This window comes from Excalfactoria chinensis, chromosome 25 (assembly GCF_039878825.1).
Source record: "Excalfactoria chinensis isolate bCotChi1 chromosome 25, bCotChi1.hap2, whole genome shotgun sequence".
NCBI classification, from domain to species: Eukaryota; Metazoa; Chordata; class Aves; order Galliformes; family Phasianidae; genus Excalfactoria; species Excalfactoria chinensis.
Window position 1 is genome coordinate 2,502,801 of NC_092849.1, and position 25,422 is coordinate 2,528,222.

The 25,422-nt window shown below is 49.9% G+C and overlaps 1 protein-coding gene across 4 annotated transcripts in view; it reads left to right on the forward strand.

Annotated features, from left to right (window-relative positions):
- DPYSL2 (dihydropyrimidinase like 2) overlaps window positions 1-25,422 on the forward strand; it is a 39,263-nt gene that overhangs the window by 5,810 nt on the left and 8,031 nt on the right. For 3 of the 4 annotated variants that reach the window (XM_072357219.1, XM_072357218.1, XM_072357220.1), the window contains exons 3-9: window positions 5,515-5,603; window positions 6,817-7,001; window positions 19,214-19,378; window positions 19,729-19,790; window positions 20,539-20,619; window positions 21,477-21,545; window positions 24,693-24,813. In XM_072357219.1, the coding sequence (XP_072213320.1) occupies window positions 5,515-5,603; window positions 6,817-7,001; window positions 19,214-19,378; window positions 19,729-19,790; window positions 20,539-20,619; window positions 21,477-21,545; window positions 24,693-24,813 (772 nt within the window). Of the gene's footprint in view, window positions 1-2,695; window positions 3,098-5,514; window positions 5,604-6,816; window positions 7,002-19,213; window positions 19,379-19,728; window positions 19,791-20,538; window positions 20,620-21,476; window positions 21,546-24,692; window positions 24,814-25,422 lie in introns of those variants that run through there. The other variant, XM_072357221.1, reaches the window with a different exon arrangement.

Below are 25,422 nucleotides of genomic sequence, written 5' to 3' on the forward strand. Positions count from 1 at the left end.
GCAGGTCCCAGTTGTTTCTCAATGTCTGGAGTGATGACTGTCCTACAGGTGGACACAACTGGCTGGTAGAGTGATGCCTTAGAGCCCAAGGCTTTGGCCTGTAGGTTTTTTGGGGAAGAGGAAGGAGAAGGAATGATAAGAAATGGTGTAAATCACCAATAACAGCTTTTTCTTGGACTCTGCTTTTGGTTCCCATTGTGTTGGAGATGCTCATCTCTTTGCTCTGGATGTAAGAGAGGAGCAGTTAATTCTCATTTACGGATCATTTGTTAATTGACCTATTTGTGTGGCTGCAAAGTGAATCGTTCCCTTCGCAAACTCAGATGCTGTATATTCAGAATAATTCCTTTGAGAAGTTGCATGATTTCACGGTTGACCCCTCTGGTCATTTCCATAGCATGACACTACACTTAACTCTAATTTTCTCCCACAGGATAGTAAAACAAGGCAGAGAGGCCCATTGGTGAGGATAGTTTATGTCTGTAATTGAATTGAATTTATAGAGATTAAGGAAGGGCAATTCTTTGGTAGCCTTTTAGAATGTACCATCTCACTGGATCATCTGATTCTATCATTCTCTTGATACTCCTGCCACGCACCAGCTTGCATTTCATCTTCCCAGTGCTCAATAAGAAGCACTTCTGATCCATAGGAAGCTTTTGAAGAGCCAACACAGCAATTGGCATGGCAGAATCAAGAGAGAGAAAACCAGAGCCTGATCAGTGAGTGCTTGAAGCCTTTAGCCCAGTCCTGCTGCCCCCCCAATGCAACAACAAAAGCCTTTCTGACTTTGGGCAGTGGGTGATTCCCCAGCAGGGAGTTCCCAGCAATGTGTCCTTGTGGAGAAACCTTTAAGAATTGAGTAGGAGTAAAAAGCAATGGGTTATTGCAGAAATGCTGTGGGATTTGTTGCAATGACACTAAAATGCCACAAAGAAAGAGACTCTTCTGGGATTTCTTTCCCAACCATCCGGTAACTCCACTGCAGGAGTGATGCTCCCTGCTAGGTGCGTGGTGGTCTCTCACAGACCATGCAAAGTAAAGATTCAGAGCTTGTGGAGACTGATTCCCACTCATGCCTATGATGATTTGTTTTATTGCTGCTCCGAGACTCTCCTATTGTTGTGCAGTTCTCCTTCTCGACCTTTCCAGAAGGCACATTTAGACAGAGATATTCCCAACTGTTGGCTGGACTTTGCACATCTCATATCTACTTCGATCACAGTATCATAGCATTGATGCTCTCTCTTAGTGTTGGCTTCTTCCTAGATAGCTGCAGACACTCCATTGCTTGGCAAGCAAAGGTAAGAAGCCATTCAGAAACAAAGGTAAGGAGCAAAACCAGCATTAAAGAGAGAAGAGGCACAGCTGCACTGCCTACATGTAGAGATGTGGTGTCGGTGCTTTTGTCCACGTTCTGAGCAGAAATGTGCTGAGGTTTCCAAACATCAGTGCAGACCAGAAAGATGCAGGATATAACCCATTTAATACTGTCAGCTCTAATCAAAATAAAGCCCAGCAGGCTAACGAATTAATCATTTTGCTGCTGTCATGATGAGATGCTTTATCATTTGCTACTAATTGGATACTAACTGATGGGCATATTAGCTATTTAAACAGTGCCTGTTGCCCCACCTATACTCAGGAAAAGCTCTTTTTCCACTCATAGGCTCCTGTGAACTAACACAAATGGAAGGTCCTGGTAGTCATCTGCTTGCACAGATGTTGCCTTTGTAATGATTAACTGCAGCAGGATTGTGAAGGCTTGCGAGCAGCTTGGGTATGTAAGGAGCTCCCTGTTTTGAGATAGGAGCAGCTTTGGTTTGCTTTGTGGGATGTGGAATTTACACGTGACCGAGGGATGAAGGTAAGTGCTGGTTGGTCATTAATGGGGCTGTCCTGACCCTCAAATATGAGTGGGCTCAGGCTGATGTTTTGGATGTCCCATCTCTGGAGGTGTTCAAGGCCAGGTTGGATGGAGCCCTGGGCAACCTGGTCTTGTATTAAACGTGGATGTTGACAGCCCCGCATATGGTGGGAGGGGAGGGAGGGGGGTGTAGGAGATTCATAATCCTTGAGGTCCCTTCGAACCCGGGCCATTCTGTGATCCTGGGTTATTCCATGATGTTGGGGCTCTGCAGAAGGCATGATAGACATTATGATGGGTGTGTTCCCAACACCTGTCCCCCACTGCAGCCACGATCCCAGTTCTTTGTGTTGCACGCGGAAGGAAGGAGGGAGATGTTCTGCCTGATGCTTTTATTGCCTTAAATACCAGCCTGAGGAGCACGGGGATGGGGATACGGAAACCTCCCAGTGCGGAGTGCAGCTCTAGGGCATGAAACGGCCCTATGGGCACCGTGTGGGTAGAAAGGGGGAAGGGGCTTCGTTTTCTACACAGAGCTGTCAGACGCTGGGATATGAAAGAACCGGGAGCGGCTACACCTTATTTTTTTCCCCTTCATCCGCCAAGAAGGGCGGGGTGGGACAAAGAAGATGGAGGGCGGCGCGTCCACAGAGCAGCGCTCGGTGCCCCCCGACCCCCCCCCCCCTTTATTTGCAGCGGGCGTCTCCCGCCACCCCCCCCCCCCCTTTGCGCCAATTCACCCCGCGCCTCATTTGCATCCCTAGGCGCTCTCAGCCAATAGCGTTCCTCTCCGGCGGAGAGCGAGCGAAAAAGAGCCTCTCTTTGCGCATGCGCCGCGCGCTCTCCGCCTTAGGCGGGCGGGGCGGCGCGGAGCTGCGCGCAGAGCGAAGAAAGGCAGCGCGGGGTCGGAGCTGCTGCTGGTTGCGCTGCCGAGAGCTGCGCTCTCCTCCCCGGCGCACCCCGCGCCCCATTGCATCCCTATTGCATCGCATCGCAGTGATTCGAGCTCGGGCCGGTTGCTGTTCGTTGCTTTTCTCTCCGTTTGGTTGTTGTTTTTTTTTTTTCTCTCCTTTGGGAAGCGGTTGCTGCACGCGAGACAATAGGGGTAAAGCATCCGCCCCGCTGCTTTCCCTTTATTTGAGGTAATAATCAGAAATAGGTGGATAAACGGAGCGGAGCTGAGCTCGCACCATGTCTTACCAGGGGAAGAAGAACATCCCGCGGATCACGGTGAGTGGGGGGCGCGGGGAAAGGGGGGGGGAGGGGTGTGCGGGGATTAAGCCCTTTGTGTGCCGGCAGCCGGGGCTCGGGGCCGGGTAATGAGATCAGCGCCGTGCTCGGCCCTTCCTGCGCCGGGGGATGGATGGAGGAACGCAGCCCCCAACCCGGCGGATCGTTCCTTCCCTTCCCCAGAAGCTTCTCGCAAAACGATCCTGGTGGGGAGCGGGGCCGGCGCCGTTATGTAAAGCCCCTCCCTCGTTTTCCCCTCCCGTTGCGGGAGCCGATGTAGGGCAGGTATTGCGGCCCCAACTTTTCCTTACGTAAGGTGGGTGCTCCCCTCATCGGACCGCTGCGGGCATCGGGCGTTCTGTCCGCTTACCCCCCCCCCTTCCATCCAGCTTCCCCCCCCCCCCCTGCGGACACACCCAGTGCCGTCTCCTTCCGAGCTGTGACAGCAGAGCTGCCCGCACCGCACGGCGAGATGTTTTTAGGGATAAAATAGAGCTTTCCTCCCCATGCGGAGCACACGGGAGGATGCCCGGAGGGACGTAACGTTAAAGCGATGTTTCCCGTGGGCCGGGAGCCGCCTGACGCATTTTCACGCTCAGATTTCCCTGCTGGATGCGCCTTGCAGGGCAGCAGCTCAGCCCCGTTTGCCGTCGTTTTACTGCAGACCGCATCCATGCGCGCAGGTGCTGCGTTCTGCTTTTGTCTCAGGGGCGGCCGAAACGATCATAAAGCTCCGTGCTCCTTGCAGAGCCCTCCCGAGCCCCAGTTAACAGCAGAGCATCCTCTAAGCGGGTGTTACACGATGCGCTTTGGGCCCTCGATGTCGGGTTACGTTGGGCTTTCTGCTGCCCATCATATGGATGGCCAAAGCTCAACCCATCCCCGGAGCTGCAGCCTTTGTAGCAGCACGGGGAGCCTGCATTGGAGGTGGGCATCGATGCTGCAATGCTTTTGGGAGTGGAGAGCATGTAGGGCAGTGCTCTGTTGCCTGGCACTGGGAAGGGGGGTGGCTTTTCATGCCCTGTGTTAATTCATTTGGTCTTGTTGGTGTTTGTTTAGTGTTGAAATCTCAGGTTTTCCTTTGGGTTTTGGTCTGTTGGTTTTCTATAAGCAGGTGTTGGGGGGGGGGGGGGGGGGAGTTCTCCATTGCAGCAGGAGGAGATAAAGGGAGGGGAAAGGAGAAGCATTTAATATCTCATGGTGTTGCTGCATAAAGGATGGATCTAAGGGTGTCACTTCGGAGCTGGTGCAGTTTCAGTGCTCAGACTGCTGAAGATGTGGCTCTCCAGCTTCTGAGCTCTTTGGGAGAATGCTTGATTCCTTTCTTCTCATTCAAAATAAGGGCTCCGAGCTGTGCTGTCATGCATCCATTTGCTTAAGTTCGAGGCAGCTCTGAGTTCCTCTTCTGTTTTCTGCCCTTTCTTGCAGTCACTTTTGGCATCGCTGTGCTGTAGTTTTGTCATATGGGGGTGGGGGGGGGACAGGGATAGAGTGCTGCACTGGGACCAAGTGCGGATTGAATGCAACGCTGCATCTCTGTATGTGCTCTGATTGAAGCATAGCTCACAGCAAGCAGGGCTGGAGGAGCCAGCAGAACATCAGTCACTTCCAGCTTGTGTCCCCAAGCACAGCTCTGCAGCGCCTGCTCTGCTGTTGCTCACAGCTGCTGCAAAAAAAGGGCAGATTTGCTATGGAGCTGCCCTGGTTGGGATGGCAGGAGGTGACCTGGGTGGTGTATTAAACACAGCTCCCAGCAGCTGCCTTGTCACAGCTACCTTTCTGTTCCTGCCAAGCTTGCCTCCCAGTCTGCGGGTGTTTTAATGAGGCCGTTCTTAAAGCAGCCTTCTTTGCAGCTTGCTTTGCTCATCTGGGCTTGTTTTCCATCCGATCATGCGGTAGTGATCTGGACGGGCAGTAAAAGCATCCGCTGCACCCAAACGTCTCAGAGTTGGACAAACGGGGTTTGTTTGTGTGGTGTAACCCCTGGCAACAGACTCGTGGGCCATTTCCCTGACAGCCCGTTGACTCACAGTTGTTGGCCCTGAGTGGTGACTGCAGAGGGTGGGTGCACATGCATGCAACCAGAGGCATTAAAAACAGCAGCGCCGTGGCCATTACGCATCCTTGGAGAGCACTGTGCGCTGCTTTTGCTGCAGGTGATGGTGGTACTGCAGGGCTGAGTGAAGCTGCCAAGCCTCAACCCAACACCCTTTTCCCTTCTGATTCCTTGGGATGAAAGGACTTGCAGTGAAACAAAGCATTTTTATCTCTGCAGTTGAAAGCTCAGCGATGGGATGGAGTTGTGTTCTAACTCCTGAATAATGCAGGGCTTCTTTCCAGCCTTCCTCTTTCATCTCCGGAGTGACACTGCAGACTGGCAGCGTAATTAGGAATTGCTGTGTGCTTCTTTGTTGCAGAGCGATCGTCTTCTGATCAAAGGTGGGAAGATTGTCAATGACGACCAGTCTTTCTATGCAGACATCTACATGGAAGATGGGCTCATCAAGTAAGTGAACCTGATGGCAGGACTGTGATTGGAGTGTGGAGAAAGGCACTGCTTGGACCCTCAGCATGTTGGGTTGGGTTGCCAAGAGCAGTGCATGTTTCACACACTGCTCAATGCAGGACCCTTAAAAACGCAACCAATCTGCTCTAGTGTTCAAGCATGGGGTGAAGGAGGTGCTTTAAACATGCTTAATTTTAGCCATGTGGACAGCCCCGTGCTGAGGTGGCACATGTGTTTGAAGTTATCTGTGTTGTACAATGGGCTGAGTTACGGCCAAAGCTATTTTGAATGCAGGGTTCAGTACCCGGATGCCTTTAATGATGTTATAGGGCAGGAAATTGGACTGAGTTGACTTCTCGAGGTCTCTTGCAATGCTGTTTTCTGCAATTCATGGATGCAGGGATCAATCCGGAATCCCTTTGAGTTAACAAGGATGCTGCTGTTGTGTGGCTGTACCTCTTCCCATCACACTTGTGTGTTTGCAGTCCCAAAACGTGCATTTCTGACACGTTAAATAGATCAGAGGTTTTCTCTGGCAAATTACGCTTAGGAAAAAAACCAGCTGAGCCAGAGGTTACAAACAAGGAGCTTTCCTGTTCTGGCTCTCACAGGCAGCACATGTGCTTTGTTCATCAAGGTTAGACGTTAGAGGAGCCGGCCACAAGCAGCTCATTAATTGCCCTATGTCACCCACCATTGCATTTTTCACAACCAAGGGGTGAGAGGGGCTCCCACCAGCACTGTGCATCCTTCCTGCTTGTGCACGAGCTACATGCTACTTACGCATGGAAGGCAAGTACAGAGGCAAAAGTGCTGTCTGTGCTTCCAAACCTGTGTTAACATCCACCTTGCCACTGGATAGCCAGCACTGAGTGTTGCATTGCCACTTGGTGACCCAGTCCTGTCCCAGCGGAGCTACTTGCTTGTTGTGCTTGGTCCCTTCTCCAGCTGGCTGCCAGTGTGGCTCCTGCTTTTCCTTCCCCTTAAACCTAATGTTTCCCCCCCCAGGTCCCAAAGTAATTGAGAGCAAAGCAGGCAATTATGCAGCTGCTTCAAGGGGAGGAATAAAACTGTATCAGCTCGGTCTGCCCCGTGCTTTGCTTTATATGGCAAAGGAAAACAGTGGTTGGATTAAGCAGCACAGGGTGTGTGTTTGCAGAGCGCGTGCCTCGTCTGCTGTCTGTCTGACCTGTTTGCAACCTGTGTGTACCAGGCAAATAGGAGAGAATCTCATCGTGCCCGGAGGAGTGAAAACCATCGAGGCCCACGGCAGGATGGTGATTCCTGGAGGGATTGATGTTCACACCCGCTTCCAGATGCCGGAGCAAGGAATGACTTCTGCTGATGACTTCTTCCAAGGGACCAAGGCTGCTCTGGCTGGGGGCACCACCATGATCAGTAAGTTGGCTGCTCCTCTAGTCCAGGAGAGCTTTACCTTTCTCCAGCGGTAACTAGAAAGCCTGCAGAGAGAGGCTGTGAGGGTTGAAAGTTGAAACACTGTAGTCTCCACGTCTGGAACTGTCAGCCACTTCCTCTCCCTGCTGGCACAGTTTGACTTTGTTACTTAGTGACTATGCTGCTTTCCCTGTGGGTCTGCTCCTACTGAAACCAGTGTGAGTTCTGGCTCCAGTATGAGCAGCGCCCTGGATACTCCACGCCTGTTCCCTCTCCCAGTGATGTCTGAGGTTTGTGCTCGCTCAACTGCAGAGCTCAGCCTTTCTGGAACAGTTGCTGCTTTTACAGTGAGAGAAAGGACAGCTACATCATGCAGGGTTGTCAGGGGAAGGGTAGGTGTCTGTAGTGCAGTTCCTGCTGAGCAGCTGCGTGCTGGTGTGTCTATAAGAACTGGGCCACTTATTGTCTTCCAGACTCTCTGACCCCACTGAGGTTGGCTGCAGAAGTTCAGTGTTGCCTTTGTTTGCAGCTGTGGATCTTCTCAATTTAATGCACTAATATCCATTTTTTTTCCTCCCCTTCCCTCTAAATCTTTGCTGTCAATCCAAGTTAATACCGCTTAAATGGGATTTGCTTTCCAGCTTCAGTTCATTGACTTTGTTTAATTGCTTGGCCGTGTGTTGTTAGCACACCTGGTTCACGTTGTCCACTTGACTCATCACTTTGTTTATCCTTGTTAAGTTGAATTAGATCAAAATAAGTTCCTCCGTCATTTGGTCTGGGCTCTGAGAGCGTTATTTCCCCCAATGGAAGGGGACCATTGTAAGGAGAAAGTTGGGTTTTCTGAAGCAGCCCTTTACTTGAAAAGGCTCAGCTGGGTCCCAGTTATACTTCAGAAGTGCTTTAGCCTCTCTATGTTTGCACAGATGTTGGTTGGCTTTATGACTGCAGTACCCAAACGTCTGTGTAGTGGTGTTCCTAATGTGACCCTCTTAGAGCTTCCCCAATCTCATCTGTATGTTCTTCTCACCTGCTTTGTCTGGGTTGGTTCTGCTGCCTCCCTCAGCTCAGGTCACATGAATGTTGTCCCTTTAATTCTCACGTGCATCACATCCGAGGGAAGCAAGCAGGAATTCCAGCATGTAATCTATTGTTTCCAGGCCCCGTTCCTATTTACTTCCCCTTCGCAGTAATCTCATTGCTGCAGCATCCACGATGGGAACTTTGGGTTATTGATGGTATCAAACAGATCAGCCCCATTTTCTGCCCAGCCCTTCTCTTCCTGAGTTCTTCTCCTCTCACAAACTGGGACTAAATTCCTTTTCTGAGCTGAAATTCCTGCTGTGATCCTTCTGTCTCTGCCTCCTACCTCCAGTGCCAAAGGCACTTTATGAGGCTCCGGTTGACCTGGCTGTCATGCGGAGAAGCAAAACTGGGTTTGCTGTGTGGGTCTGAAATGAGGCACCGTGATGCAGTTATTCATCTGAAAGCGTAATTTGCTGCACTCCTTTCTCCATCCCTGCCTTAAAACAGCATTGCTGAGGGTTGTGTCAGCAGAGGGCGAACAGCGCTGCGTGTCTCAGGAGAATATTGCTTTGGGAAGACTTGGATTCTCTCCCATTTCTAACGTTGGAATGAAGTGGTTGAGGGGAGGAGGATTCCAGGATGATCCGCAGCAGACTTTGGAAGAGAAGAGTGTATGGGGCTGTAGCTTGTCCAGCTTCCCTGAGCTCTTCCTATTTCTGTATTCCATAGGACAGAGGGGAGAGTGGCATTAAGTTGTGCCAGGTTGGGGGTATAAGGGACAATTTGTTCTTTGAAAGAGCAGTGATGCAGTGGCACAACTGCCCAGGGGGTGCTGGGGTCATTGTCCATGGAGGTGCTCTATGGTCAGTGGGTGCAGTGGGGTGGGCTTGGTGGTCTCAGAGGTCTTTCCAGCCTCAATGATTCCATGTTGTGTGGAAAGAGAATGATCCTCTGGATTCTGAAGTTGTTCAGCCTGAAGTTGTCCTTTACAAGCGTGTTTCTTACCTGCGGAGCCTATGGAGCTTATGCTGAGCTAAAGATGGCATATGTGAGCACCCTTTGCCTCAGCCTGAGAGAGGCAGATGCCCTCGGTCCTTCCCTGGAGCTATTGGAGAAATGAAGAGCAGGGTGGTCTGTTAAAGCCCTGTGATCATTTGGTTGAGTATTAGTTGGTGATGGTTGAAATCCCCTTCGACATCCACAGTCTGACTCCCCCTGACTTCAGCAGAGGCAGGATTTCCCTTCTCTGCTTCTCACCCTGCAGAAAGGACAAAGCTAAGCTGTGTATATTTATTGGCTCCTTGATCCTCTGGCCTGTTTAATGTCCTGGTGAGAGCAGCATCCATCCAGGGCAGCTCCCACGCATGATTCAGCCCCCCACCCCCCCAACCCCAACACTGCTTCTTCCTGGGTATCTGCTGTCCTCGAGTCCAACTCCTTGCTGACATTGCCTGTGTTGACTCAGTCAACCGCTGTTATAATCATAGGGAGAAATTACAGTGAGGAGAAATTATAGCTCTGTTTGGCTTGGTGACTTGGGAGCCAGCTGCCTTTTGAACTTGACTAGCAGTTATCCTAATAACATGGAGAATATACACTTGGGGTATGAGCTTTGTATCTGGGGAGGTTCAGAACACGAAGGGGAACTTTGAATGGAATGCACTCTGCTTCTTAATGCTTTTCCCTGCTGTTAAAGGGAGGGTTGGAGCAGGATGGCAGGGCTCTTCAGGAGAGTGCTGGCTGCTGGGCTCCACTCAGCAGTGCAAGCAAGGTGACTTCACAGCTCCTGGGTTATCCTTGAGGGGTCACCATCTCAAAGTTCAGCTGCTTAGAAGGGTGATTCCAACCTAATATGGTGCCTCACCTCTGCGTTTTTGGGCTTCAGAGATGAAAGTGGAATAGAGGGAGGTTGGAGAAGGCCTTAAGGAAGGGCCAGGCAGTGTTGTGGGGCAATGGCAAGCTGGCATAGTGTGATGTTAGATGTGGAGATCACCTACAGCCCTGTTGGTTGCTGGGTTGTTATGAGGGTTAGTCCTGTCTTGGTCGAGAGGGAGAGTCTGGATGGTAGTCAAAGGAAAAGGATGGAGACAGAGAGAGGGAGGTTGCCCAGCAGTCATGCATAGAGCATAAACCAAGCAATTGAGTCCAAAGGCAGCAGCCACAGACCTGCAGCACCTCACCCAATCATAGAATGGTTTGGATTGGAAGAGACCCTTACAGGTCACCCCCCTGCAATGCATGGGGACCCTATGGCTGTGTATGCACCGCTGTGTTGTTCTGCAGAGAGCAGCCTGAATTTTGTTCCTTTTTGCACCCAGAAACAAAGATAAAGAGGAACTGTACAGCAGTGTGTGCCTGCTTCACCTCCAGCAGCTGCTGGCAGTTCTGCAGCAGAGAAATGTTTAATTCTCTAGAAATGAAATAGAAACATCCACTTGTTTGAATGCTGGATGTTTGTACGGGGAGAGGCTTCCCTTGGATGCTGGTATTAAGATAATGATGTGACCCCACAGGAGTGCAAAGTCTCTCCAGCCCTTTCTCTCCTCTCTCCAGTTCTCAGTGCCTTTTATACCCCCCCCCCTGTTCTTTAGGCTCTGCACCAATTCATGCTTCACCTCACTTTGCTGCCCTCCAGCTCCCTGCTGATGGGTTTGGTGCTTTCATTCAGAGCAGGCTTAAAATCATTCATGAGAAAGTCCGTCTGCACACGGGGATGGGCACTCCCCCGTGGTGTGCTGCTCTGCTCCAGCTTTAAGCCCCTCTAAGTCCATTAGGCATTGTGGTACCCCTGGGCTGACAGCCTGCCCTGCTGCCCTTGCTTTTTGCTGTCCTTTCTTTGCTTTCTGCTGGGTGGGATTCTGCCTGTTGTTCTGCTGAGGTTTGCTAAAGGGTCTTGCTGGAGCCAATCTGCCAAATCCTTGATATCTCTTGCCAGTTAGCACAGAAGGATGCAGCTGCTCAGTCCTTGACATACATTGCGTGTTGTTCTGTGCATTGGATTCCCTTTGGGCTGCAGTATCTGTTTGTAGGCTCTTTGCTGCTCCTGTGAGAAACAATTAAGAGCTGTCCTGCTTTGCCTGAGGCTGTGCAGGAGGTGGTGGTCCATGGCCATGCCTGGTGGCCATACTTAGTGGCTCAGCCCAGTGGCCCTTTCTGCTGGCTGAGCCATCTTCCTTTCTTAGAGCATCAGCATCTTGGGGATGGAGTCCTGTGAACCGCTGCTGTTCAGCACAGCTCGCCTGTAAGTAGATCTCCCTTATTTACCCATCTTCTGTCTTTCCCAGAGCTGCTTTGCACACCATCTCTCCCTTCTCTCTGGTCTTCTGCATCTTTGGCAGCCCTGATTTCTGACAGAGGCCCCAGCACTGTTTGTTTTGTTCCATGGGGAGGAAGCAGTGGCTGCAGGCCGTCCCACACGTGCTGCAGCCTGGATACTCCAATGTAGCACTGCACAAATGAATGCTGAAACATCCACAGCGCTGACAGTGCAGCCGTCTTCCTGCAGATGGAACTGACCTAGATTTTTCCGTGCATCTGAAAAGAAGGATTTGGCACTCACTCAAGAGAAGTAACCAGCGTTATATGTTTATGCAATAGCACTTAATCCCTCTTATTCCATGTAATGGTCGGGGATGGCTGTGTTGCTTTCCCCCTGCATGGAGTCCACGTTCTTTTCTTTGAAGAGCTGCTTTTAAATGCTTCCCTTCCTTTCATGTGCCCAGTGCTCTCAGCCCCAAACCCCATGCCTTACAGATGACACACAGAAGGATGGAGCTAATGGGTATCACTTGACGGTGCATGTTGTGTGCTGCCAAGTTTGAGCTGGGTCCTCAGCTGCCGGAGCAGATGATCGCTGTCTAAAGCTTGTCTATGGGAGACTGAAAAGCAGCCTTAAAAGCAACAACAGCAAAAAAAAGGAACCATCAAAAAACCCCAAACAACAAAACCCCACCTCCTTTAATGCTGTCTGTGATGGGTTTTCAGGGCACGTATCAAATCTTACCAGAGAACCTGTCTTAATCACCTTCAGGTTGAGACAAGGTCATAAAAGCAGCAGGAAATGGTGCCTCCAGCCCTTTCCTTGGCTCTGCATGGGTTCCTGCCTTCCTGCTGGCGTTCTTTGGCTTCTTCTGCCTCCTTGTGAGCTTGACTCAGCAGAAACCATCCTTGTCAGACAGGAACTTTAGCTTTCCACACTGGGAATTAGCTTTGCTTGTCAGGGGAAGGAAGCAAATGATGCCTGAAAGAAATGATGGCAGAACAAAACGCATTATTTCTCGTGTGGGTGCTGTCGGCGCGATGGAATTTGGTGCCCTGAGTCAGCAGAGCCTTTTTTCCATCTCTTTGCCTTTGGTTTGTGGATCCCCCCCCCCCATTTCTTAGATATGGGACCTTTTAAATCTTTCTGCTTGGAAGAAGTGCTAAAGGAATACCAATGAACTCCCCCTGTCTAGTATAATCTAATCATGCTTTGCTTGCTGGCTGTTGGGGCTGGGTGTGAATCTTTGCTCCCGTGGTAGCCGTGTGCAATGGGAAGGAATGCAGCAATGGGCACTGAGGAGTTATGGCTGCTGGGAAGACTCTTTTCTTCCTTTGGTGTGCTGCCAATGGGGGCACATCATTTAATTTCTCCATGCTTCTGAATTTCCTGTTCTTAAGGAGTGGGGAGGAACCATTGGGTTTAATGCAAGAAGGGGAACCTCACGGGGAATATTCAAAGCCCATCCAAAAGGGTTGTGCTCTTGGAAGTTCCCCTTCCTGACTGTTCCTAGGGTGTATATTCAGCAGACTGTTCCTGGAAGCAGTCCCATGTGTGCAGCACGTGTGTTTTTTTGGGATCTGGGGATCTTTGTGGTGGTTTACATCTGAATGCCATTCCCTGGTGCAGCCTATGGGCAATGTGGGCTGGTGGAGGAGCTCCGTGAGAACCATCCCATGCTATTACACAGCACAAAGAGAAGGAAAGGGGGGGATGTTCCCAAATAATTGCATGCCAAGAGGTACCGTAACCCGACAGTTACAACATCTCAGCCCTAAACATGTGTCCGTGAAGGATTCTTTCCAGCTTGGGGCATGGGAACTGATCCGTCTCTTTCCAAGAGTTTTATTTATTTCAGATGGGCTTTTTCAGGGTTTGTAGCAGTGTCCAAAGGGACGAGATCAGCCCTGATGGGGTTCAGATGGCTGCTCAGACTGATGGACACAGGCTCTTTGCCCACCATGAAGCAGAATAGCTTGGTGAAGTCATTGTAGCTGGAAAAGCCATCGATGCTCTTCTGTCATGTAGAATTTGGCTGTGGCTCCAAGATCAGCGTTTGCACCTGTTAGTTTGCTATGCAAACATCCTATAGAAGAGGGAAATGACAGCTGTATAGAAGGGGGAAATGGCCCACAAAGCTGCCCTGCAGCTCTGGATCTGTTTGCTACTAGAAATGAAACCGAAGCCATGAATGTGAGAGATGACTGTAAAGGTTTGGTCCGTGGTGGAGACAGAAGACAGAGCCTTGTCTGTGTGAGCTTCTATCATTAGTGTGGGTTGGAAGAGCCTCGTTGCAAAAATTCCCATCTATAACCATGCTCCTCTTCATCTCTGTGCTCCCATGAGGCAGTGATGGGCAATGAAAGAAGGCAGAGAACCAGAGCATGTTCCTGGGGACAGCAGTGCAGACCCAGCCCTGTTCCAGCTTCCCAACCAGTGGAAAAAGCCTGCTGGGCAGGGCACAGCTCTGCTGACCTGAGAAGGGACAGTGCTTCTATCTGATCACGCTTTTGCCCCCTGGGTGCTGTTGTGGTTGCATTTGTTGTTCTGGTTGTGTTTTGCCTTGACCTGAGCTCCACGGCTACAGCAGCGCTTTGCTCAGTCCCATTCCCCAAAGCATTCCAGCCAGTTTTGCCTTTGAAGTGTTGGGCTTCGAGTGCAGAGTGTGCCTGAAGGAAGGTGTAAGTTTTGGAATCACTTGAATCTCTCTTCTGAACTTGGCTCCCCTCTTCCCTTACCGTGACCTGGGTGTGCAATGGACCTGCTCTGTAAGGACCTTTCTTTCATCTAAAGATGCAGTCATTCCGACTGTGGAATTGGGGTTAGTAATCATTGTTTTGGACGTACGGCCTGCTGTTCCTTAAACTCGTGTCCAGAAGACATTATTAATCATATTTTGGATCTGATCAGACAGCTAAAAAGACAAGGGAAATATCTACGTGACATCAGCGGGGGAGTAACAGAACATTGCAGTCTGCAAATGTCACTGGCCTGGGTATATCCAGTATCCAATCCTTCTGAGTGCCGTCCAGTTTCTGACTATCTCTGCATGGAGCCTAATAAACTGCATCGAGGCTGACAGAAAACAACCCATGGTGTCACTGACTCTGCCTTTCCCTCTGTTGGTCCAGCAGATGCTTCCAAGTGAGCGACCTTGGTGTGGTTTTGTTAGCATGGGATGTGCAGAAAGCTGTTGGTCCTTGGGATCCCCAGCTATGCAAGCTAAATCTCATTGTGAGGCATTAGGAAATGTCTTTGTTTGTATCCTCATTGTCTTTCTATGGCCAGTGCATCAGCTTGGGTATGTCAGGTGGGTGAAGCAGTGACCTTAAAGGTGACCTGGTAGTGATCCTTCCTTGTCCTTGATGGAGTAAATATGCCCTAGAGTGTGTTTTAAGGGAAGAACTGTCTGAAGTAGGAACATGGGAGATGTGGGGCTCTTCCAGGTTGCTTGATTTGGGGTTTTGGAGCTCAGAAGAAGCACTGAGGTCTCTGTCCTGTAGCTGAGAGGTGACTTTTGAACAGCGCTGTCACTGGACAAGGCAGATTGCTTTGACCTTGGTTATAATGGTATTTAGCAATAGAAGGGATTGTGGCATCTTACGGCTGGGAGTTGGAAGCCTTGGGATGAAATAAGGTCTCTGATTATGGCATAATCTTCTCTTAGGTCGGTCAAGGGCTTGACTTCTCCTTCATGTGTATTGATTGGATCCCATTCACTTTCACAGCATACCCTCCCAGTCCACCCCAGTGCCAGCAGAGCACTGCTGCAGCCACGGACCAGCAGCAGCTCCAGTCTTTGTTGTAGGGAGCTCTGCAATTACCAGGGCTGAATTTAATTACAGCCCTTCCATCAAATGCCTTCCAACAGTACATACAACTCAATAAATACACCAGATTTCATCACGTGAGGTGGCTGCGAAGATTAAGTAGTATTAAAAAGGCGGATGTGTTTATAGTAATCAAGCTGCTATTTAAAATCTGGCTGCTAACAGTTAAATATTGAGGATTTACACCTTATAAACTCCTCTTAAACAATAGGTGCATTCAGTGCTGGTCAGAGCCTCAAATAATGCATAGAACTGCAGTTTATAAGAGTGAATGGAAGCCTGCACACGTGGTTGTATGACATACCCTATTCTTTTAGCCTAATTCAGTTTTATGTTGTCCATATCAAATAGCTTTTCCTGGTAGTGGCATTCAGTTGCTGAGGACGGAGGAAGAGTTTCATGCGTGCTTTAGATGTCATGTAATTAAACTAGTTGAAAAAGGCTTTAGAGGGCAAAGCTGGAAGCAAAGAACTATTAATAGAAGCTCCAGGAAGGGCAGTTAGTGAGCCAAGCCCTGCTCAAATGAAGCAGGATGTAAAGAAAAGAAAGAACCTGAACATGCCACAATGCCAGGAAGCCATAAAACCCATTAATCCCCACCCATCAGGGCATCCATCCAACAAATAACGTTCTGTTTCCAGTGCAGGGCTGGATTCAGCTGTGCCACTGAGCTCTAGAAGAGCAATCGTTTCTCTTGAGCTGGGCTCTTCACTTGCATTTGTTTGAGATCTTGAAGTGCCAGAGAGCTCTTTGAGGTGATGTTTGTCAGTCCCAAAGCATCCCATACAGAAGTGGCCCATGATCCCATCTGCCTATTAACATCTGTTGCTGCAGGCATCCCCATGCTTTGGGAAAGCTCCAATGGGAAGAAGAAACCAATATGCCCCAAGAGAAGGTGGATGTCCCATCCCTGGAGACACCCGAGGTCCGCCTGGATGGAGCCCTGAGCACCTGTTGGGTGTCCCTGTGCACTACTGGGAGTTAGAACAGATGGCCTATAAGGGTCCTTTCCAACTCAAACCATTCTATGACTCAAAGTTCCCTTGAAATCAGGGCCTCTTGAGTTTTCTCCTTCCCCTTTGACTTAACGCTGAGTGCTATCTCTTCCCTGCAGCATTCAGCCTTATGGGATGGTAGGGTACACAAGGTTTCATGTGGCTGAACGCCAGCCCTGGGATGTGGAAGCCGCACAGATAAGCTCACAGTGGTTAGTGCTGTTGTCTCACTTCAGCTTATTGTCTGCTTTTAATCTTGAGCTGATTAATCTGCCCAAAGAGGAGAGCAAAGGATCAGGAGGGAGGCAGAGAACAGCCATGGGTGGTGAGTGGGTGGGAGCCCAAATAGATGGAAGTAAGTACAGATGCACCTCATAAACGATATTATGGGGGGGGGACAAAACCCAGCACATCAAAGGGGTAATTAAAGGCTGTTTGATGATGGCATGTGGGTGCACAGGTGCTCAAATCCCACTGCGTTCCAAAGGGTGGTGAACTTGTGCTTTGTCTGAGATTCAGACAAATAAACTGTCCCGTAATGCTGGAAATCCCATCGGTTTCTTATCAAGAAAAGAATGAGATGATTTGTAAAATACATCATCTTTTTGTTTTTTTCCTCCCACGGAGCAGTTACGTTCCTGATGTGGACCAGCTTGCTTTATAGCCTCTTGCAGTTTGGATTCTGTATCTCAGGAGGGTAAAAGATGAATCTAACAGAATGTTTTCTGCTCCCAGCTGGGGAACCGCTGCAATCCAAACCCCAGCTTTGCCATTGAGGAGCAAAGAGGATTGGAGCTGAAGTTCAGTGCCATGCAGGGAGCTGCTCTTGAGGACCACAGCTCTGTAATTCCTCTTTGAGGTCTCGGCATTAATGAAGTGATACTGAAACGATCTTTCCTTTTCTGCCTTTTCTTCTTCCTTTTGTTTCTTTTTTTGGAGCGAGCTTTGAGCTCGAAGTGAGTTGGCAGCTTCCTCCTCAGCAGCTGACATCATTTGTACAGCAGGAAGAAAACATCTGGGCTTGGAAGCGAGGCGAGATTGAAGGCTGCAATGGTCTGGAGAGCAAAAGGGGTGGCTGCAATGTGTTGCAACAGTTTGCCTTGAATGCGTCTTGCAGGCACGACAGTGAGCTGGGGGGGTTCCCTGGGGAGCAGCACTCACTGAGGTCAGATAGCACTTTGCTTTTCACATGGCAAACACCCACAGCTGTGTGCTCTGTTGGGTCAGGAGATCTCACATCCATGCCCGGGGGTCATCTCAGGAAGCTCAGGGCTGTGGGAACAGAGCGGATGGAGCTTTCATCTGCTGCTCTGTGCTGCTCTCCTCATGGGGACCGTAAAGAAAAAGCTTTTTGTTGCAGTCTGAGCTCTGCCTGAGGGCTGGAAGGAGCTCTGAGCTGTGCGGGGGCAAACCCTACCCATACCCGGTAAGCAGAAGTAGCTGAAGCACTTGGTTGATCTGAATTTGGAGCTGTTTGATCCCAGTTTTGAGGAGGCCGATGGTTACCTTGCACACCTGAGCCTACCTCTTGCTGGGTCCTTCCAAGTGGATGTAACCAAGTGGATCGTTGGTAGTATTTGCCTGGCAGAGAGCTGCAATGGAAGCAAACCGTTCTGTTTGGATGGGGCTGATGGGTTGTATGGCTGTTAGTGAACTCCAGGGAGCTGCTGCAGGATGTGTCGGCAGCACAGCTTCCATGTGACACATCCCAAATCCCCAGAGCTGACATTCGTGCACATATGCTCCATTACCCCCATCCCTTATCCTTATTATAACCAGCTGCGGTCTGACTTTGTCAGATATCTGGTAGGGGTCCCTTTCTCCCACTCCCTCCACTAACTCCCATTAGTCATGCTTGGGCAGTGCATGAAATGGGATGGTGATAAAGCTCTGATCCCAAACACCAGAGCTGGTCTTAGGGGCTCTGTGTTGGGCTGCAGAGACCGTAGTATTAACCCCTTGCTCCCCTCAGGCAGAACTCCTTAATGCCCATAGGCCATGTGTTGTCTGGGGGCTGAAAGCTCTCTTACAGCACCTCTCGTCTGAGCAGAGATGGATTTATGACTGTGGTGCCACTGAGATTAAATGGGATTTTTTGGCTTTTTAATTAGCTAGCAGGCCGAGGAAGACAGCTCTTGTGTTAAGACTGCACCATGTCTGCAAACCTGGGTTTTCTCCACGTCCCTTTGGTAATGCAGGGGGAATGTTATTTTTCTCCTTGTTGTTCATACTGTTTAAGCTGAAGATTAACTTTGGCAGTGTGACAATGGGCTGCAGAGTGGCCAGGAAACAATTCAGTCTGGAAGCTCGTAGAAGGGTTCTGACCATTGGAGAGGAGGAGCTGGTGGAGGAGAAACCGGATGGCTTTTTCCAACAGCAGGACTGTTTGTTAACGGAGTTTGGCTTCATTTTCCTAAAGGTGATGAAAACGACATCTGTGAGCTGATGCCAAGCAAATGTCAGAGCTTTCACCCATAGCACAGATTTCTTTAATGGGCAGAAGCCTGTATCCTCATGAGCAGACAGAGCCCTCCTTTTCCCTTCAGCCCCCAATGGTGCAAGCTGCAGCTGTGCCAACGGTACATGGACAAAGAGCTGCACATCACGTCCTTCCCTTTGCAAACTGGAGCAGTGCTTTGAGGGGCAGGCATGGCCTTTTGGACAAAGAGCAAATATTTGAGCAGCTGTTTGCTGGCTGTCGTGCAAAAGGCAGAGAGGGAGTGGGTAACTTTGCAGGAAATAGGGTTGGTTTGGGTAATCCCAAGCCTTTGTACAGCCTTTACACACCTCACAGACTGAAGGCTTTGTTATCAAATCCCTTCAGTTACCATTTGAGGTGGCTCTGTAGGACTGGTGGAATATGGTGTGGCTGCCTATGAGCCCAAGTGCTGTTAAACCCAATGAGCTGGGCTGAAATCAGACTAAAGGGATGGTGTGGGCAGCAGGGCTGTGTCTGTAGTCAGGACGAGCTGTTGGTCCTGCTTGTTCTTCACTTTGCACTGCTTCTTGTTTGGGATGTGGAACAAAAACCAGCTCGTATCTTAAGAGTTAAAGGGATGCCTTGTTTTTGCAGCGCCTTACTGGTGTTTTTGTTGTCTTTCCCAGTTGATCATGTGGTTCCTGAGCCGGGGACCAGTTTGCTGACTGCATTTGACCAGTGGCGAGAATGGGCAGACAGCAAATCCTGCTGTGATTACTCCCTGCACGTGGACATCACCGAGTGGCACAAAGGCGTCCAGGAGGAGATGGAAGCTCTGGTTAAAGATCACGGTACGTACAGTTTGAGAAAACTCAGGGAAGCTTTTCCCCTCCTTATGCTTCAGAATTGGTTCCCCTGTGTTTGAAGACTGGCTTTTCAGTTGTAATTTATCCTTACATCCTCACGACTTTGAGCCCTGACATTATCTTGTCCTGCTGACGTGGGAATGGCTGATGTGCAGAGGTGAGCCTTTGGCTGCTGCCAGCCAGAGGAGCACCTTGGTTCAGTGGAAACCCATCAGCTTCAACTGCTTGTAAGGGGCTGGTGGAGGGGGATGTCTTTTATCTGTCCTGAGTTTTGTAGCCTTATCTGTGCCTGCATTTCGTATGCTAAAGACAGTTCCTTTGCTCTCTGTTTCTAGGTGTGAATTCATTCCTGGTTTACATGGCTTTCAAAGACCGCTTCCAGCTGTCTGACTCCCAGGTAGGAAGGATCACGCGCTGCCATCAGTCTCTATCAGGGTTTAAATTCACTATATTTGGATCTAGCATTCTTCTGGTTTCTATCTTTGTATGTGTAACGGCACCTGAGGTTTGTAACAGTACCCAGAGCTCTGCCTCGAAGAATTCTTTCTAGTCTTGGCTAAGGGACAGCAATGGTAAAACTCATTTTGAGGGTACAGAGGGTTTATCCCAACTCCTTTGGTGTGGAAGCAGTGGCAGTTTTATAAGTGGCTCCTTTTTGCATCAACACAGGGCAGGACAATGAGATCTTTGGCATGAATTTCAGTTTACAAACACATCCTGGTCCGGAAAGTGGGTTTGGGGCTGTAGTGTTGGAACCACTGGGGACCTTAGAAAGGAACTGGCCTCCTGTTTGCCCTTCCAGTGGATCCATGTGAGCATGGCTAATTGTTGAGACGGATAGTTTATATTTCTAAATGTGGTGGGAGGAGAGGAATGCCTGGGAGTCATTTGGAACCATGTGGGAGGCAGTGGTGGATGACAGTTACCTCTAATGACTCTGGTGAGCATTTTAATGAGCGGCCATTAACAGAGCACACATCAGTTGTGGGTTAGTCAACCTGAGCCCTCTCGAACTCATTGCAGAGTGGGAAATCACACTCCTCTCTCCTTCCTTCTGATAAACTCTGTGTGCTAAAGGGGGTCGAATGTACAGCTGTAGACCACAGAGCTGGTGTATGTTGTTATGTGTATTCTCCTTCTTTCAGATCTATGAGGTCCTGAGTGTTATCCGGGATATTGGTGCCACAGCTCAAGTGCATGCTGAGAATGGTGACATCATTGCCGAGGTATGTTCTGTTTATTCTGTGGATCGTCAGCTTCAAACTGCTGGGAGAGGTTTAAACTTAACATCCCTCTTTGCAGCCTCTTTGAGACTCTTAAAAGCACAACGCGGCTGCATCAAGGATGGAAGTGGAGTCAACATGTTCCCTTCATTGTCAAGGATAAGTCAGGTTTATGGGGCAGCTGTTGGCCATCTCTGCCTTTGTGCCCATAACTTAAAGACTGTCCTTGGCTGTGACTGCCACTGCATGCAGAAAAATGCTTTGCAATAACTTAGAGAAAGAAAACAACTTCATGTAGTACCTGGGATGCTGACGCTTGGAGTTCTTGAAATAGCCACAAAGAGGAAGCATTGCTAATTGGATTTAATCCGAGCTGCAGCTCGTTTTATACGTTGTGCCTCTTGTGTGTGGCATTGTAAAGGGTTTCTGCATTGTCTCAGTGGGGACAAGGCCACCTGAGCCTTTAAACCCCACTGCCTGCTATCACTGGATGATGTTTCCATGAGATGCTGTTTTTTGACCTCAGAGAGAGACCATTTTATAGACGTGAGCGAGCAGTGAAAGCTGAGGGGAACCCAGCAGTGAACTCAATGTGAAGTAAATTAATATACAAGGCTTCCCCGACCTCCTGTGAGCAAATCAGCAGGGCTGTTGTAGAGCTCTGGTTATTCTCAGCAGTGGATATTGGACAGGACTCTGGTTCTAAGGCCCTCATGCAGAGCCCCATGTGACCACTAACTAGGACAGATGCTCAGGATCTCGCTTGTACCTCTTTCAAACAGCTGTGTATGCTGCAAGAATAATGCACGTTGCTTTAAATCTTCTTTTTTTTCCTGCTTTTTTTTTTTCATCTGCCTTAGGAGCAGCAAAGGATCCTGGAGCTGGGAATCACAGGCCCTGAAGGGCACGTGTTGAGCAGACCTGAAGAGGTGAGGATGCTTTTGCCTTTACTCCCCCAGCTTGAACCGTTTTTGCACCGCCATTGGATAGCTCCCATTGGGACGGATGCTGCCAGGAGCAGGATTTCATCCTGGCTATGAGCTATATGGGATAAGTTAGGAGGCAAGGACTCTTCTAGGGACTGACTCCTACTGAATAAGCAGGAACTGCTCCCTTTTAGGGGCTTAACTACAGTGGGTGCTTGTGAGAAATTGAATGAGCCCCTCAGCTGGCACTTCTATCTTCTGCTGTATTTCACTGTTAGACGAATGTTGTACAGATGGTGGACTTTTATTTCTTTTCTTTACCATGAGGGGCCCAAATGATGTACTGAAGGCATAGAAATGTGTACCAGAGAGGGGAGCTGAGTCTCAGGTCCTGGGCTAGCACTTCAGCATGCCTAACCCCTCATCTTCTCTGGGGCTGAGCACCCTAATCCCATTTATCTCACTTCCTCTAAGTCTTTAATGAACCTGAAGAGCAGGAAAGAACCTCCCAGCTTGCCCTTTCAGTTTGGTTCTTCATTTCCCTTCTTTCATTACCTCTGAGCTCAGTCCCTCACTAACCATTCTAGGTTTGGGATGTCCAGCCATGTATTTTTACACACCGTAATTGATCTCTGTTCCCCCAAGATAAACGGGGCTGTGCTGCCTGCCGGATGTGGTCCTGCACGTTGTGAGATCATCCCACACGTGCCCTCACGCTCCCTCAGTTTCCACCCCTGGGTTCAGACAAGCAGCATCCAGAGGCGTTTTCAGTAGGAACATAAATCATTCAGCTGCTGCAGGCAGAGTGAAGGGAACACTCTCAGATTGGGCTGAGCCCTCGCAGAGCTGCTTGGCTGCTTGGAGCTGGGATTCTTGCTTCCTGAACACACTGAGCCTTCCGCCCACTCCTGCCTTATTTTCAATGGGACGGACTTCTTGCCTTGCATCAGGAGAGCAGGAACAGATGCCGACTTGACACTTAAGGGCTCATCTGTGGAGCACCCCATAACTGCTGTGGACTTAAGGAAAGGCTGCTCCTATCTCGTCAAATTAGCTCAGTCTTGTCTGGCTGCTTCAAAGACCGTCATTAGCAGAGCAGGAGCTTCAAAGCATGAACCTTGTGCTCTCCTGGCTCGGGTTTGGTGCTCCATCTGTCTCCTGCACTGTGCAGGAATGTGTTGGTGGTGCTGGGTTGAGGAGGGCTGCCCCAGGACACATGGCCCAGCAGCTGGGCAGCTCTGAGCTCAGCTGTGCCGTCTGCGCAGGTTGGAAGCTCTCAGGCCACATTCTCCTCCTTTAAAGTCATAGGAAACAGAGCAGGAAACGATGTCATCTGGTTCACTCCTTTTTTCCCCCCCCGTTGTGTTTTTCGAACCACGCAGCTCTGTTGATGTTGGCTGATGGAGGCCACGTCCTGCACCCCCTGTGAGCCTGCAGGTCGGGCAGAAAGCACAAACAGAGCTTTGCATTTCACCGCTGGCACTGGTGACATCCTCCACAAAGCCACCCCTGTCCTAAGGCAGCATCCATCACTTCCTGCACCCTCCCTACCCTCCCCCTTGCTCACAGAGCGGATCGTTCTGTGATGACTTTCGAGAGGGATCCATCATTTCTTTTTTGCTATTTCTGTTTCAGCCACAAGAACGCCAAAAAAGCCCGAGCGGTCCAAGTGCTCCAGGAAATGTCTGTCTTCTTTTTTTTTTCCTTCTTGTTTTTTTTTTGCTTCTAGGAGAACTGCTGTGTTAGGGCTTCTGATGCATGCTGGTAATTGCAAACATTCCCCTTTGGACTAGTGGCTGGGTTATTGTTATGTGCCTGTCACCATAGCATCTGGGCACAAGGCAGGAATTCAGCAGCCTCGTTTTCTTCTGGGCAGAAATGATCCTCTGCAGCTGCTTGGAGGCGTTTTTGGTCAGAGCTGCGGAGCTGGGCGTTGTTTTATCCCTGTTTGCAAGTGAGGAAACTGAAGCACGGGGTGGAAATGCGAGTGCTGCAGCAGAGGGGCAGTGCGTGTGCCTGCAGACTGACGGCCATTGGGAACATCAGCCCATCTGACGTTGCTCCTTGCTTCTCAGGAGGGACAATCGAGCTTTTCTTTGCTCTTCCTTTCAGCCTCCCTTTTCTTGCTGCTAACTGTGGCACGCTCCAGTGGAACCTTGAGAAGAAAACAGCCTTCTTTGCAGCCTGTCCCTTTTAGGGCAGAAATGTCCTTGTGCTGGCAGCAGCACTCCCTGGGGAGGGTTGTCACCAGCCCTGGAGTGCTGACAGGCCTGGGCCGTACCCCTTTAACCCTGCTGGGTTTGGGGAGCTGGTTGTGCCATGTTCAGCTGCTGGGTCCATCAGGTCCACCTAATGGTGGTTGGCTGAGTGCGGCCTGAGACAAAGCACTGCAGAGCAGATCTCCAAAGTGCTGAGCCCTGGGGGGGTTCCTTTTGGGAATCAGGTGCCTGGTTGCTCTGTGTTTCATTTTCCTTTGTTTGCATGGAAGATGTCCGTGGCGTTGCAGCTCTCCGTAGCAGTAGGCATTACGAGAGTTCTTCTCATTACATTTGTCAGCTGGATTGCTGTGATTAGGATATGTGACTTGGGAAGGTCCTGGTTGCATTCATTCTCAGAGCAGATAGGACGTTAGTGCCTCAGCCTTGCTCAGGCTCCCCCTACAAGTATCAAAGTAGTTGATTTATGGGGTGGTTTACGCTCTGTCAGATCCCAAGCCAGATATCGTAGTGGAGGGTACAATTTAGAAGGCTTGCTTGCAAACGTGGCTTACCAGACTATGTGGCTACAGCATCTCTCTTCCGTGTGGGCTGGAACATGAATAGTTCTGCTGAGCTAACATTTAGTTGCTTATTTTTGCTTAGGTTAAGGGAGGGGCTTAACCATACTGACCCCAAACACCTGGAGGGTTGCTCTAGGACTTCGCCTGCTTGCAGTGAGATTCAGAAGCAGCCTGGGAGGAAAGGGAGTAATGAGAGGGGAGCGTAGCTTGATGCCATCTTAATTATCCTGATTACACGGTGCATTTTTCTGGCTCAGATTTTGGAGAGGTGCAAGTTCACCTCGCTTCTGCACACCCTGATTTCCCCTACAAGGAGAATGGGTTATGCTTTCATGCAGGGATCTTCTTAATGTGCCGACTTTGTTTCTCAGGTGGAGGCAGAAGCTGTGAACCGGGCAATCACCATCGCCAACCAAACCAACTGCCCTCTGTATATCACCAAGGTGATGAGCAAAAGCGCTGCTGAAGTCATTGCTCAAGCCAGGAAAAAGGGTAAGTTATTGCCTTTGGATGGAAGCAACCTATTAGCTCATGTGCAACTCCTTGCCAACATAAGCTTCACCCCTACAGGAGGAGTTTCTTTTTCCAGCGTTACTGTCCAGGCTGTTGTTCAAAAGGTCCCCAAGCAACTGCTCCTGTCTCATCTCCTGCAGAGAAGTATTCGGGGACTGTTACCAGTTCTAGAAGCTGGTCTTGTTGTTCAGCTTCTTCGCACCCATCCCACTACACTGAGCCGTGTGCCTTCATGTTATCACAGAGTAATTCCCTGCTTGACAAATCTCCATGGAGACAGCAAGCTCCCCTCCAGCTCCTGTGCTGTTCCCTTACTGCTTCCTGCTGGGCTGCTTCTGGGGTCAGAAGTGATGCTAGGAGTCCTGGTGGAGCTCTGTGACTTGTGGGCCCTCTTGGAGTTGGTTGGAGTAGCTGATGTGGTTACCAGTTCCAGCTCTTTGCTTGTGAAATAGATGCTCCTGGTGCTGTAACTTCCAGCCTGGCATCCAAGCAGGAACTGGGATCTATAGTCTGGGTTTGACTGGGAGTTCCTATCACCACTAAAGATGCTGCAGGAAGGACCCAGCCCTTGAGTGCTGCTTCTCATGG